Here is a 13,932-nt window from a genome sequence, read left to right as displayed (position 1 = left end):
ATTTTTCTTTGGCAAATGGCAACATACTTGTGAATTGTATTTAGTGCATATGCTTTCATAAGATTCTCTGAGTATATCTTACAAAATATCATAAAATGGTTCTGGAACTTGTATGTTAATCAGAGATTCTAGGTTTCAGCAAATTGGGTATATTAATTCTTAAAATGAAAATCCAAGAAAGGTTGTCTTCTTCATCTTGGTCCATGTGGACAATTTTTTCTTGTTTTTTTTTTTGAGACGGAGTCTTGCTCTGTTGCCCAGGCTGGAGTGCAATGGCACCAACTCAGCTCGCCACAAGCTCTGCCTCCCAGATTCATGCCATTCTCCTGCCTCAGCCTCCCAAGTAGCTGGGAGTACAGACACCTGCCACCACGCCCGGCTAAATTTTTTTTTTTTTTTTTTTGTATTTTTAGTAGAGACGAGGTTTCACTATGTTAGCCAGGATGGTCTCAATCTCCTGACCTTGTGATCTGCCTACCTCAACCTCCCAAAGTGCTGGGATTACAAGCGTGAGCCACCGCGCCCGACCTTCCTGTTTTTTTTTAAGGCAGACTTCATTAGCTTGATTTTAGTTCTGCACAAACAATGGTGGAGGGAAAGGTTTCTTTGGTTTCTTCTGCTTTTCTTAGTCACTTTCTTTCCTTGGGACCTGATTCAACATCTAGGCTGTCTTGAAAACCCTACACTGAGGGCCCCTCATGGCAGCACCCCTGTTCTTTTCAGTCCTGGCTCTTTACCCTCCTCGCTACTCATTGCCCTAACAGCTGGCTCTCCCTTTGAAGTACTTTTCCTAAACTAATGTTTTCTCCATCGGGTATTAACTGACATATAACACTTGACTTGTCCCCCCCACCCCACCTCTTTTTAACCACTTTCTCACATTATTAGTCTATTTACTCATGTGCATGTGTGTGTGTGTGTGTGTGTGTTCAACAAGGAAGTATTCTGGGCCTCCTTATTACATTAAGCCTGCTTGCTCTTCACTGACCCTAAATTAATTCTAATTTGGCCCTTTGGGACTTTATTCTTTCCTGATGTATTAGTCCATTCTCACACTGCTAATGAAGACATATCTGAGACTGGATAATTTATAAAGAAAAAGATGTTTAATAGACTCACAGTTCCACATGTCTGGGAAGGCCTCACAATCATGGTGAAGCAGGAGCACAGACACGTCTTACATGGTGGCAGGCAAGAGAGCATGTGCAGGGTAACGCCCTTTATAAAACCATCAGATCTCATGTGACTTATTCACTATTATGAGAACAGCATGAGAAAAACCCACCCACATGATTCAGTTACCTTTCACTGGCTCCTTCTCGTAACAGGTGAGGATTGTGGGAACTACAATTCAAGATGAGATTTAGGTGGGGACACAATCAAACTATATCACCTGATGATTAGTCAACTTCTTGGAGGAGAAGCTCATGCACAGGAGAATAAGCGAGGAAGCAGAGAATCTCCTGGTCTTATGCCCCACAACCACCAAGTGAAGCCAAAAAAAAAAAAAAAAATCACAATCAACAACTGTTTGACCAAATAATTCAACAAACGATTGAGCCATCTAGATATTTGGTAGCGTGGTGTAACAGCAATAGAATCCTGTTTGTTTTCTACAGGGCCATTTAGCAATTTTCTTCTGTAGTGAGGAGATTGTTGCTTTTGTTTGTTTGAAGGACATTAAGGAAATACACTAAGTAACATTAAACACTACCTCTGTGACTGCTCTTAAAGTCACTGTGAGTTGGTTATGAGGCCTTAAGTGTGCAACTGAGAAACACACCTGCAGGAGAATATGGATGAGAAACCGTGAAATTTGTCTTTAATGAAAACAATTTCAAGTCCTAAACTTATGAACCTCCCCCCAAATCCTAATCCTCCTTCCGTGTACCCTATCTCAGCCAATCCCATCTGCATCAGTCATATTATAAAAGCCAGAAACCTAGTGAAGCGGCACAATTTTCTGGAGTAAATAACTGGGGTTTGTCATCTCATACTGAGAAAACTAAGGACACAGACACACACAGAGAGTGAGTTTAGGAGTGGTAGTTTAATAGGCAAAAGAAAGAAAAGGAACAGCTTTCTGTGTTCTGAGAGAGAGGGACACATGAATAGGACATTTGGCCTGAGGCGGAGTGTGCCGGATTTTAGAGACAGACTTGAGAAGGCAGTGTCTGATTTACATAGGGCCAAAAGATGGGTTGGACCAGGTGTGATGTTTACATAATATGTAGGGCCCCTAATCTTATTATGCAAATAGGGTCTTTGCCTAGCTGGCTCCTTGTTATGTGATCCTTCCTGTACATGGGGCTGGCAAAGAGAAGGGAAGGTGGATCCGCCACTTTGAACATACCTAGTCCCAGGTGGCCTTTTAACCTGTACAAATTTCTAACTAGAATGGGATGGTAAAAAGAAGTGTGTGCGCGTTATTTTGCCTCCTATTTTGCACGAGAGAGGTTCTCTTTTTATCCTATTTTATAGACATGGCTTATCTGCTTCTCTCTTGATTTAGTCTTTATAATGTATTATAGTGGAGATAAGAAGTTTGGCAAAGTTCCCTGAAGGAAGGAGACAAGGCAGAAGACGGGGGAGAAGGACCTAGTGAAATGTTCACAGAAGACCATCCAGCACATACCTGATTCCCATTGCTGTGTACACACTTTGTAAATTTGGACAAGTTCTTTCTCCTCCCTGAGCCTTGGTTTCTTCATTTTCAGATGAGGGTTTCATATTAGATAACCTCTAATTGTCTGATTGTCTGACTCAAACATCTTTCATGTCTAAACTTTCCTGAATCTATCACACTAATTCATAGCCTCCCAAATGTCCCAAATTAAAGTACAACTGTTTTCACAACCAATGTATCAAACTCTTCCTGCTTTGACAAAAACAGATGCAACTAGATGTGCCAACTGATTCTTTGAAAAGGAAACTCAAACTATTTTTGGGGGGGAGTTCTGCAAAGAACATTGTGGTGACTGAGTTTTTGTAGTTTTTTTTTTTTCACTTAGCCATATCTAGTCTTTTCTAGACATCATTGAAAATATGCTTGAATTGCAGGCCTTTTTCAGGTGTTCTTAAAATTACCAAGAACTGGTACCTTCCTTGACACTTCTTTTTATTAAATAGTGTGGATGGTGGGACTGTATCAGAAGTGGCAGATATAAATTTCCATAGGGGCCCCACTGCTTATACTATAAAAGCTCTTTTTGCAGCAGCATCTTCAGAGAGGAGGTGAGATACCTCATGGAAATATTGCTGCACCCGTAAGATTCTTACGTAAGTCTTGTATGGATGCCTCTGCTTTAGAAGGAACTTGGAGTTGTCAGTCACAATTATTACCAGAGTGAGTAGATAACACTAACTCAGTCTTCCTAAGAGAATACCAGAAAAGATTAACTGGACAGATTTTACCTCATTCTTATGGCATGAAGTTATTTCATTTCAGGAAACTTAAATTCTTTGTTGTACTAAATTAAAAAACAATACAGTTTTGCCTAGGGGGAAAAAGGAAAGAAAAGGAATAGTAGTTGAGGATATTGAACGTTTTGAACACTTATCTCTCTTAGGTCTTAAGAACTTATGGATCGTGGTGGGCATATTTACGAGTACTATTTGAGTGTCTGCCCAAGATGGCAGGTCACAGGTTTTACATACGGTGGGAGAAAGAAAAAGACGCTGTTGCGCAGAGGAAATAATACATGGTTAAAGAATTTCTACTGGAATGCGTTCAACACCAAATATTGCTGAAGTTAGATATTGAAACTATCTCATGGTCTATTACTTTGCAGTCAGGGGTTTCCTTATTTCCAGCACAGAAATAACTATTTTTAGCTACACTTAAACAATATTACAATGACAGTGTTTTTAGGGAAGGCAAGTGTGAAATGTAAGATAGAATTTGTTGTTGTTGTTGTTTTTCCCGTTGGGGGGGAATTTCCAAATAAGTCAAACAACAATAAGAATTAAAATGGGAAATGTGGGCAATTTTCTATAACATTGTTGAATGCTTTCTGCCTTTGTTTGTATATTATTGGAAGCTGTTTTTATGGGTGTATTATGACTATTCTTCATTGGCCACTGAGATTAATTTCCCTTTATAGTTTTGTAATTACATTTGTGAAATACATTTTTTAACACCTAATCACCACCAGGGCACTCTTAAGAGATGTAATTAGAAAGCCCATCAGACATTCTGTCTTCAGTGTATTGCTAATTAGTACTAATTCATTTTTTTATTGCAACTTGCTGTTGGTATCATGAATGAAACCTTCATTATAGAGAATAGTTCTCATTGAAATGGCGTTCCCATTGGTTTAAGAGCCTTCTTTTAATTTGAGGATTGTTCCTTATTGGGGATTATTGTCAAACGTTTTTAAAAAGTATATTTCCAGTTATTTAAGACAGATTGAAAGCAGACCCAAGCAATTAAGGTGAGACAAGTATAACTTCCCGCCTGCCCCTACTATTTTCTTACTCTGTACTCCAAAGCTACACCACTGGGAACATTCCTATCAGCAACAGTGCATAAAACACAGAACAAGAACAAGATAGCTCATTTCCTCTGTTCCTTTTTTTCAAAAGCAAGTCCTGTATATTGCAAAAATTAGAAAATACAGACAAGCAAAATCAAATCAAATCAAATAAATCACCTTCAATCCCACCATCTGGAGAGGTTCCAGTACCATCTTTGTCACCTTGCTATGGAAACTTGTGCAGTTTTCCTCTGTGTTGTATGTGTGTGTGTGTGTGTGTGTGTGTGTGTGTGTGTGTGTATGTTTCTAATTATTTGCTTTCTCCTTCCTCAGAAAAAGCATATATATTCATGATATGTTAATTGTGGCCTTAATGTTGTAACTTGCTTAGGGCAATAGGGTGTGAGGAGTTGTGTCTTGCCTCATCTGAGCAAAGTGTCGCTCCCCTGGCAGGACCATCTTCTGCCCTGAGAACAGCATATTCCAGATGAGTGCTACTCCATTAGCCCTGGTCACAGAGAGAAAATCGTGTGGAGCAGTTCCACAGAGGGTGCTTCAGCTGCCCCACAGTTACCATGTAATTTGAGGAAAAGAAAAAATCAGTTATTTTTAAAAACTGAGATTTGGAAGTTACATAGCAAATCTAGTATTTTGCCTAGTTTCTCTAAGACTCAGTTTCACGGCTGCAAAATTACAGTAACAATAAGAGTATCTACATGCAAAGGCTATTGAAAAGATTAAAGGAGGTAATGCATGTATACTCATAGTGGCTGCTGCATAATATTATATTCTTCAAGCCTTTTTCTGTTCACATATACAATATAATTATAAAAATAAGATTATGTCATACATTCAGTTTGTAGTCCCTTTTTAAAGTAATAACATACCAAAAACATCTATCTGGATAATTAAATATTCTAGTACACAATTTTTAATGGCTGCAGAGTATTCCATTAGTATAGGTGTGCCAAAGATTAACAAATTCATTATTTTGGACATTTACATTATTTTCATATTCCACCACAGTAGACAAAGTTATGATGGACATTTCTACAATCAAATCTGTACCAATTTATAGTATCAAGAGGAAAAAAACCTTAGTCAAAGAGTCTGGATGTTTTAAGAATTTTGGCATGTAGAGTTGTTTATAGCTTACAAACTTATAATGTTAATACAGCAAACCTTAGCCAGAAGATAGTTATATAATCTTTAAGGGTAGATCAATTAAAGAGAAAAATCATGGACAACTTGTTTTCAAACTTCATTATTTTCAATGTGCATGTTTATTTAAATACGTATGTTTCTAGAATCAGTGTGAAATATGGAAAGAAAATAGATTTTTTAAGTAAGAACTATTTTCAAGTTCTTTCCGTGACGCTTATTGACTATGAGATCTTAATCAAGTTACTTAACTTCTGTGAACCTCTATTTCCTTATATATGAAGTGGAGATTTAAATTCCTATTTGCATTTCATATGAAGATAATGTAATGTGTATAAATTTTCTAGCTCCTATATGCATTCAGCTCATTTTAGTTCCTTCCTTCCTTTCCCACTAGTTATCCCCTACTCCCAACCCCTCCTCAAAAAAGGAGTCCATTTTAATGTTTTAATTTGACCAAAGACTACCATATATTCTTGTGTATCAGCCAACAAGGATAACAGATAGAGTTTCTTGATAAACATTAGGTTTCATCTATATCTCTCCAAAGAATATCAGAACTTTCTCTGAGAACAGAGACCAAGGGAGGAGCCCTGTTGCCTGTCACCCATCTGGCAGCAGTTAGTTCAGGACCCAGAACCTGCACATTAGCAACAGCAGAGAAGCAGCGAACTTCATTTAGAGTCAACTGGCACTTGGAGAAGCTATGCTAGTCAGGGTTCCTTTAGGGAAAGCCACAGATCCTGTTCAGATTAATTTAGTCAACTCAGTTATTCCAGTTCAGCTCACTGACTTTGCATAAGTTCTGGTTTAGTTCTACACTGCTTCCTTTAACTCCTATTACTGAATGTGTACCACCACCAGAGAGAGGTGAGGAGATACAAGATGTCATAGAAATATGAGTCAGCTATCAGCAAAATATGAATTGGATTACCTATGGATCTAAGTCAAGTAGACACCTCTAGACACATTCTGAAATAACTGAACTTCTCAGTTACTATCCTGTCTGCATCCCCAAACAAAATCACATTAGTTAAGATTAATTCTTTGGTATTCCTCATTAAGTTTGTGGGGTTGATTAAACCTTGTTTTATGTGCTGTAATTTTTTATATACTTAATTTTTAAAAAGTGAACTGGTGATTTGATCACTGTACCTCATAAATTTGTAAAATTATAATGTATCAATTTTTTAAAAGTGAACTGGCAAGGTGAGTCATATGCAAGTTTCTCCCAAGGACTACGCTTTCTTGAATAAAGCCGGATGTTCAGTTTACCTGAAAAATTCAATTGCCACATTGAAATTGACTTTAACATCATCATTTTAGATAAAGGCAGTCAGATCAGATCACTGACTATAAGATCTTAGGGTCTTGGTGTGAAACAACTGCTATGATGAAAACTATTTGTAAATCATTGCTGACATTTAGAGATCCAACTTGGTTGGCCATCCCTTATATCATTAATCTCACTTAATTGCTCTGTTTTTCAAGGGAATCTAGCTACTTTTACAGAACCTTTTGAACTACTTACACAGCCATGAAGAAAGGATAATTTTCAAGGGCACTCAAATTTCAGGGAAATGGATTCTTAAATAATTTAATAGGAAGAAAAGGAAAGTTTGTAATGATTAAATTACATTTGATGATGCTTTTCTTTATTAGTAAATATATGCACTGAAATTGGAAATGCAGGAGCAAGCTTGTCTCTTATAAGGTTCTAGATGAAATATCTTTGTATGAAATCCCATAAGTGGTGAGAGGATTGGGAGATATGTGCGTTAAGGGGGTGCATGAGGGTAGCTCCCATTCAAGCTTTCTCTGCAATACAGAAAGACTCCGTAAGAGGAAGTACTGCATCTGGATTCAGTAAATATTTGATGAGTGAATTTATAAACACAATAAGTGCTCTGCTTCATTCTACCCCACCTCCACTTCTACAAGCACAAACATACAAAGATAAATGTATGTACAATGCATAGCAAGGTTATGGGGGAGAGGCAGAAAATTAAGAACCCCAGACTGGTTTATAGCTAGTGAGTATTGGTACAAAAGGGCCTGTGGCTAACAGCTAGCAATTGTTCTAATTGGCGGATGTTGCAGAGGCAACAATTGTTAAATACGTTGAATAACACCCCGGATATCCTCTTATTTAACCTCATTTTATTCAAGTCTAAGCAGATTCTTTCTTAAAACAGTCTTGATATCAGAACCAAACAGAATTTCTAAAGGTGATTAAGAGAAATTAAACCGGGCAAGTGGATGAGCTATTGTTATGGTTATTTCCACCCCAACTAGACCAAGCTTTAGAACTTCACTGCAGAATATTGAAGCCAACTAGGAAAAATCTTTGATGCGAGACAGAGTAGTAATTTAGAACATGAAGTACGTTGGACCCCGTGACAGAGTTTTAATTAGAGCTCTTCCACTAACTTTCAAACAGATTTAAAATAAATGATTCACTAGGTTTTCTTTTGCTCATCTATAGTGTGAGAAGTTTGGAATATTTGAATTCTAAGATCCCTTCCAATTTCATCATTTAATAAAATCAGGTGTACTTTATTCTGAAAGAGGATTTTTTCAACTGTGTGTATATAAGGACAAAATGATATTTTGTATAAGGACTATATCTTAATCCCACCATTTTAAATTCCTGTTCATATTTATAGAATGGTTTCATATGTGTGTGGCATTGACTTCTACATAAATATTTTAAAACTGGGCTTAAAAGAGTTTATAACTTGTGCCAACCAATTTAGTTCCATTCAGGAAGCCTCCTGTGTAAGATATAATAGAAGGGTGATTTATCAGTATTTGTGAAAGTGGACTTTCAAAACCAAGCACCAACGTATTTAACCAATCATATATTTACCAGAATTTCAATTAACCAAACAAGTCGTGGCAAAGTCCTGCAATTTCTTTTCCAATATAATAAAGAAATGCTGATAAGTCTGCAACATTTACCTTTTACTGCAACTTTTTCTGCTAATCAAGACACCAACATATTTTTCATTCAGGAAATCAATGGAAGTCAATTATTACCCAGACTTGGTCATCTATTCCTTGAACGTTCATTGCACATTAATGTTGGTAAATGTAATTAGAAATCACAGCTAATTTAAATGAATTTATTTAGAGGATCCATGGTTGCAGGATTTTGCAGAACTTTTAATATCCTAACATACTTGTGAATTTCCAGAGAAGAGCACATGGTATTTCACATTTCACACCTTTCACAAACTTTGTTTCAGTGGACTACTCATTCCTCTTTTTGTTATTAATGAGTGTTCGCAGAGATCATATTTTGTAAAGCCAATGTGGAAATGCTGTTTTAGTGTATTTTCTATTACAGTGTCAAGTAGAGTCAATATTTATCTATACATTGCTACCTTGTCTCTGTCTTCCAAATACATGTTTTGTATTTTAATGATGGTTGCGTTAGAGCCTATCCTGGAGTGAAAAAGACCTTTAATTATAATTCAGTGTTATAAGTAGTGAAATGCATTCCCAGAAAGATATAGTAACATGCTTAAGAGTCATGTGGTGAGTTTGAAGTTATTCTGGGATTACAATATGTATCTCTTATTCCTTTACCCACTATTTTTTTTCCATTATGCCATACTGATTTTTCTTCTAATATTTGCCATAGTTGATCTTAACAGAAGTTGAAAAGTTACAAAGAAACCGTGAACATGCTAATTACAATCAGTTTCTCTAAATAGAAGACCCTTCTGAAAATTCAATTTCCATTTGTCCAAAACTGAGTTTACTTTATTCCTCATATATGACAGTCTATATGTAGTGACTAAGAACATAAATTTTGGAATAAGGCCACTTAGGGTTTCTTCAGTATGCTTAGTGATTCCAGTATCTTCATGCTGATCCTTTAGATTGGATTATTTTTCTCCCAATCTCTCACATATTGAAGTTCAACTTTACCTTAAGAAAGCATTGAAACACATCTAATAAGTGCATGATGTATTTTTAGTTAAATTGATTTGAACCAAACAGTTTCTATCTCCCCTTTATCATGGCTGTTATTGAGTTCCAATACTAGCAAGTATACATGAGGTTATAATGCCCTTTTCTTAAATTAGTTTTAATTAGACAAATCGTATCTAATTATCCATTAATAATAGCCATTCGAGTAATGGCACAATTCTGAACTCCACATAATTCTGAACCATTTCTCTAAGATCTCCTTGTTTATTAATGTTGCCTGACCAACTATTTAGATGTCATGTATCTGTTCATTCAATAAATACTTATTGAGCACTTACTATGTGCAAGGCTTTGTGTAGAGTCTTGTATTAACTACTCTGTTACACAGGATGTGGTACTCAAATTCAAAGTAAACTCTAATTATTTTTGAAAACTTCCACCAAACCAGTATACATCATTGCTTCATTTTACATCTTATATCATTGTTATGTTTCCCACTAGCAAGTATAATTAAAGTTACTTAAGGAGATGGGTCTTAGAGTAGAAATGCTGAAAAAAATGTGACCAGTAACTTTTCAAAATTTGTCAAGTAGTTTATACCATTTCCACCAGGATTAGGCTAGCATCTTGGAGTAGAAATGTGCTTTCTAGCCATTTCCCCTTAATAGCTAGAAATATATATCCATGCTGGATTATTCCTACCAGGGATTTCTGGACTGTGGGCTTTTTGTCTTTGAACTTCTAGGCAGTGATAATAAAAACATCATCTATGTGCTTAGAAATAACAGTGAAAATAACATATGAGTTGATGAACAGATATAATAGAGATCAAGAGTAATTTGAGACTGGGTTCTCCATGGAAACTTTGAAAAGATATGAAGGGCATGGCTATTAGATCTTCTTTTCATTTATACCCTCAAAAAACATGGATTAAACAAGAATGATATGGAAAGCCCTGGGCTGGTTGAAGTCAGGGATATTGTTAAGACAGAAATAGCTTGGTGGTTGGAGAGACCACTCTGAGGGCACAGGACTAGGAGTCAGAACACCTGATATGTCCACTCAATAACTTCATGACTGGAAACTAACCTAATCTCCTTGAGCTTTGAGTTGCTCATCCATAAGCTAAGTGTAAAAGGAGAATCTACAACATTTTGTCTTAAGAACTAAATCAAAGAACATGTATGTAATAATATAGCCTGGTACTGAAAACACAGTAACTATTAAAATGCTAATTAGATGATGTATACACAAAATGCAAGATACAAAGTGGTTAAGTTTATAAGAGCTCAGTGTGCTCAGTAAGAGCTAAATTAGCATGACTGATGTAAAAATACATAGCTGAGTCAGGTCATTGACATGAGTAAAAGAAAAAGTCTTATTTCTTTCAATATGACATCATTTTTATTCTATTTCCCTTATCATCTGAATTATTTCTCTGACATTGTGTGTCATGCTGTTTACCCAGAACAGTTCTCCAATGCAGAAAGTGCCAAGTCTTTCTACCAGCTAGAATTGGAGCCTGAATTTAGATAGACATTTTAAACTCATGAGGAGGAGTAGGAAGGCACTCTGTTTTGCTTAATGTGGCAACATAAATTGGGTTTATGGCCATATTATGCCTTGCCAAGTTAGTTCCTGTAATAATGAAGAATGATTTTCAAATAGGTTATATAATCAAGGAGTCGTCCAACAGAAGGCTTTGCTATGACAACAAACCAGCCTATCCTGTGGTTTCACAGAGTTCATTTGCTTATTCACTTAGACTGCAGCTACAGAAACATATTAAATAGAATTATCTAGAAAGAAATGCCAAATTTTATATTTGAAAAAGATTCTAGGCCTTGGGTTTCAACAACTCATAGCTGTTTTGAGACAAGCCATGTTCCTTTTCACTACTCTTTGCCCACATTCCTCATCCTACTCCTTGTTCTCATAGTCAAGATATTGGTGGAAAGGTTCTTGACAAATACTGTTCCAAGGGAGTAATCGCCTATGAGATGCCCGTTATAGTACTGGGCTTTGTACCAAGGCTAGAGAATGTTGAAGACCTCAGGAATTCCTCTTTTGCTTCATGAATGGGAAAGAGAGAAAATTATAAGTAAAAGGGCAGCTTGTTCTCATGACTTGCAGGCTTAATCAACTAGAGTAGTTTAGAAATTGCCATTGAGCTAAAAGAGCATTTTCCAAAGTATACTCTATAGAAGGGTTATTAATTGTTATCACACCATAAAAGTGTTTCATGGTCAATCAGGTTTGGGAAATGAAGAGTTAACATCAAAGGGGTCTTTTTTGTACAGAAAAATTAGAGTCTTTAAAGTGCTAATGTCTACAGTAAATCTCTGAGAGGAGAATAGGAAAGACTTACATTTCCTAAACTTATTTGGCCTTGGAAACTTTATTCTGTGCTGCTTCTCATGGGATTGCTGCTCTTCTATGGAACATGATTTTGGAAATGCCGATCTATGAGAATAGACACATTATTTTCAGACATTGACATTTTGTACTCTTTCCACAAAAAATAAAGATAATTTAACTTTACTTTTCAAGTAAATTTGTTCCCCTTACATGAAGACATTCTGTTCAATCATATTATCATTGATTTACTGATTTTGATTTTATTTATTCACGGAAGAAATGATTTCCACTGATCCACCCACTTTTGCCACCCTAGGATGCAATTTTCTGGAGAGAAGATAGTGTCAAGTGTCCATTTATGGATACAAACCAGTGTAGATTCGGTTGTCCCACCAGTAACTGAACCTCTGACAATGGTTTCTTCATTTGCACGTTCTAAATCAGCCATGACAATGAGATGTTTAGGCTCCACATTGACCTGGTTTAGGCTTCACATTGACTCTAGCAGGATGGGGCTCCTGTCAGGGTTTTTGTTTGAAAAAAGTGGTTTAAAGGTATTTTGGAAATCATTACTCTAAGGAGCCAGATTACTGAGACAGGTCTTGTATACTTCTCCTATTCAAGGAGGGCATGGCTAAGTAGTCATTCTATAGATAAGAAACTGACATAAAAGTGAAGCTCTTTGTTCAAAAATAATAATAATGATAAAGGGAGAAGCAGAAATTAGAATTTTTTTGGCTCCACGATTAGGGCACTTTAAGTAAAGGACAATGCTTCCTGTCTTACTAAATTATCAGATTGGCATTCCTTAGGTTCTAAATTATCCCTTAAACCAAGCAGCCAACATTTACTGAGCATTTACTATGTTCCAGGCTCTTCTCTAGGTTCTTGGGTTGCAAGAGTGAACAAAATCCTTGCTATGGAGATGGTAATTCATCAAGAAGCAAGTAAACAAATAATCTTATGTCAAAGTTAAACTTTGTTCTGATTTTCTTTTGAGTGATCTTCCTGGTGTACCAGATGATTTTCCAGTTGCAGGTCTTCTGTATCGCCTGTTTCCATTCCAATTTGAAAGTTCTCAAGGTGCATTTCATACCAACTAACTGCTGTTTGGTAATATTGTCCTTTCTACCTGGGTCCAGGTTTCACTCTCAAAGGCTCAGGTCAGGGCTATTCTCCTGAAGGTCACTGAACTGTGAACACAACCAGTATCACCCTGAATCTTGCCTCTTTTAAATCCCACACTAAATCAATCTCTAGATTCCACCCTCCAATCTATCCATCCTTTCATTCTGTCTTTTAATCATCTCTCCAACTAAGCCATCGGCCTCTGTCAGTTCATCCTGGATTCCCCACGGTTGTCACTCTCATTAACTCTCTCTCCCATTCTTTTCTTCCTTTTAATAATCTCAGGAAAGGGAAATTATCTCATTCTTCAGCCTGATTCTACTCTTCTTTGCCTGCTTTTCTCTCTGAAACTGATAAAGCACCTCCTTTCTTCATAGTTCTACCTGTATATGTTTTTTTCTCCCGTCCTCAGGAATCACCATAATGTGCTTTTTTTCAAAACACCATATCTACAAGGCATTGTTTAACCCAGGACAACTGCAGTGCAACTTTTCCGACTAGAGGCAGGGTTGGTGAGCAGAGATCTACTATAATTTGTGCATGAGGCATTTGTTATAGCTCCAAATAATGCAAGTCTTTAAAATTAAGACCTCTCCAATTAATAGGCAAAACAAAAGACATTGTTTCTTATCTAAATCTCCTCTGTTATTTCTGAATATTCACTCTCAGATCTGTTTTCATGCTGTTTTTGTTCTTACAAGCTGCTTGTGATACATTTGTAAATGTCGCGTGTGGGGCTTTAAGACCATGGGGGTCCCCTTTCCTAGAACAAGATGACTGTGCAGCTCATTCACCTTAAAGTGATAAGTCTCCCATTGCCTCCTGTGCTCCTCATTTTAATAACACTGTTGAGTCAAACAGCAACTTCTAC

At 36.7% G+C, this 13,932-nt stretch overlaps 1 protein-coding gene across 3 annotated transcripts in view; it reads left to right on the top strand.

Moving 5' to 3' along the window:
• Positions 1-13,932, top strand: part of CALCR (calcitonin receptor) — a 154,562-nt gene that overhangs the window by 65,987 nt on the left and 74,643 nt on the right. Inside the window, exon 1 of one of the 3 annotated variants that reach the window (XM_011955067.1) lies at positions 12,251-12,274. The exons of the other annotated variants lie outside the window; for them this stretch is intronic. Within the exon in view, the coding sequence (XP_011810457.1) occupies positions 12,251-12,274 (24 nt within the window). Of the gene's footprint in view, positions 1-12,250; positions 12,275-13,932 lie in introns of those variants that run through there. 3 annotated transcript variants of the gene reach the window in all.

Source organism: Colobus angolensis, unplaced genomic scaffold, assembly GCF_000951035.1.
Source record: "Colobus angolensis palliatus isolate OR3802 unplaced genomic scaffold, Cang.pa_1.0 Scaffold394, whole genome shotgun sequence".
NCBI classification, from domain to species: domain Eukaryota; kingdom Metazoa; phylum Chordata; class Mammalia; order Primates; family Cercopithecidae; genus Colobus; species Colobus angolensis.
This window is presented reverse-complemented; position numbering and strand designations above follow the sequence as displayed.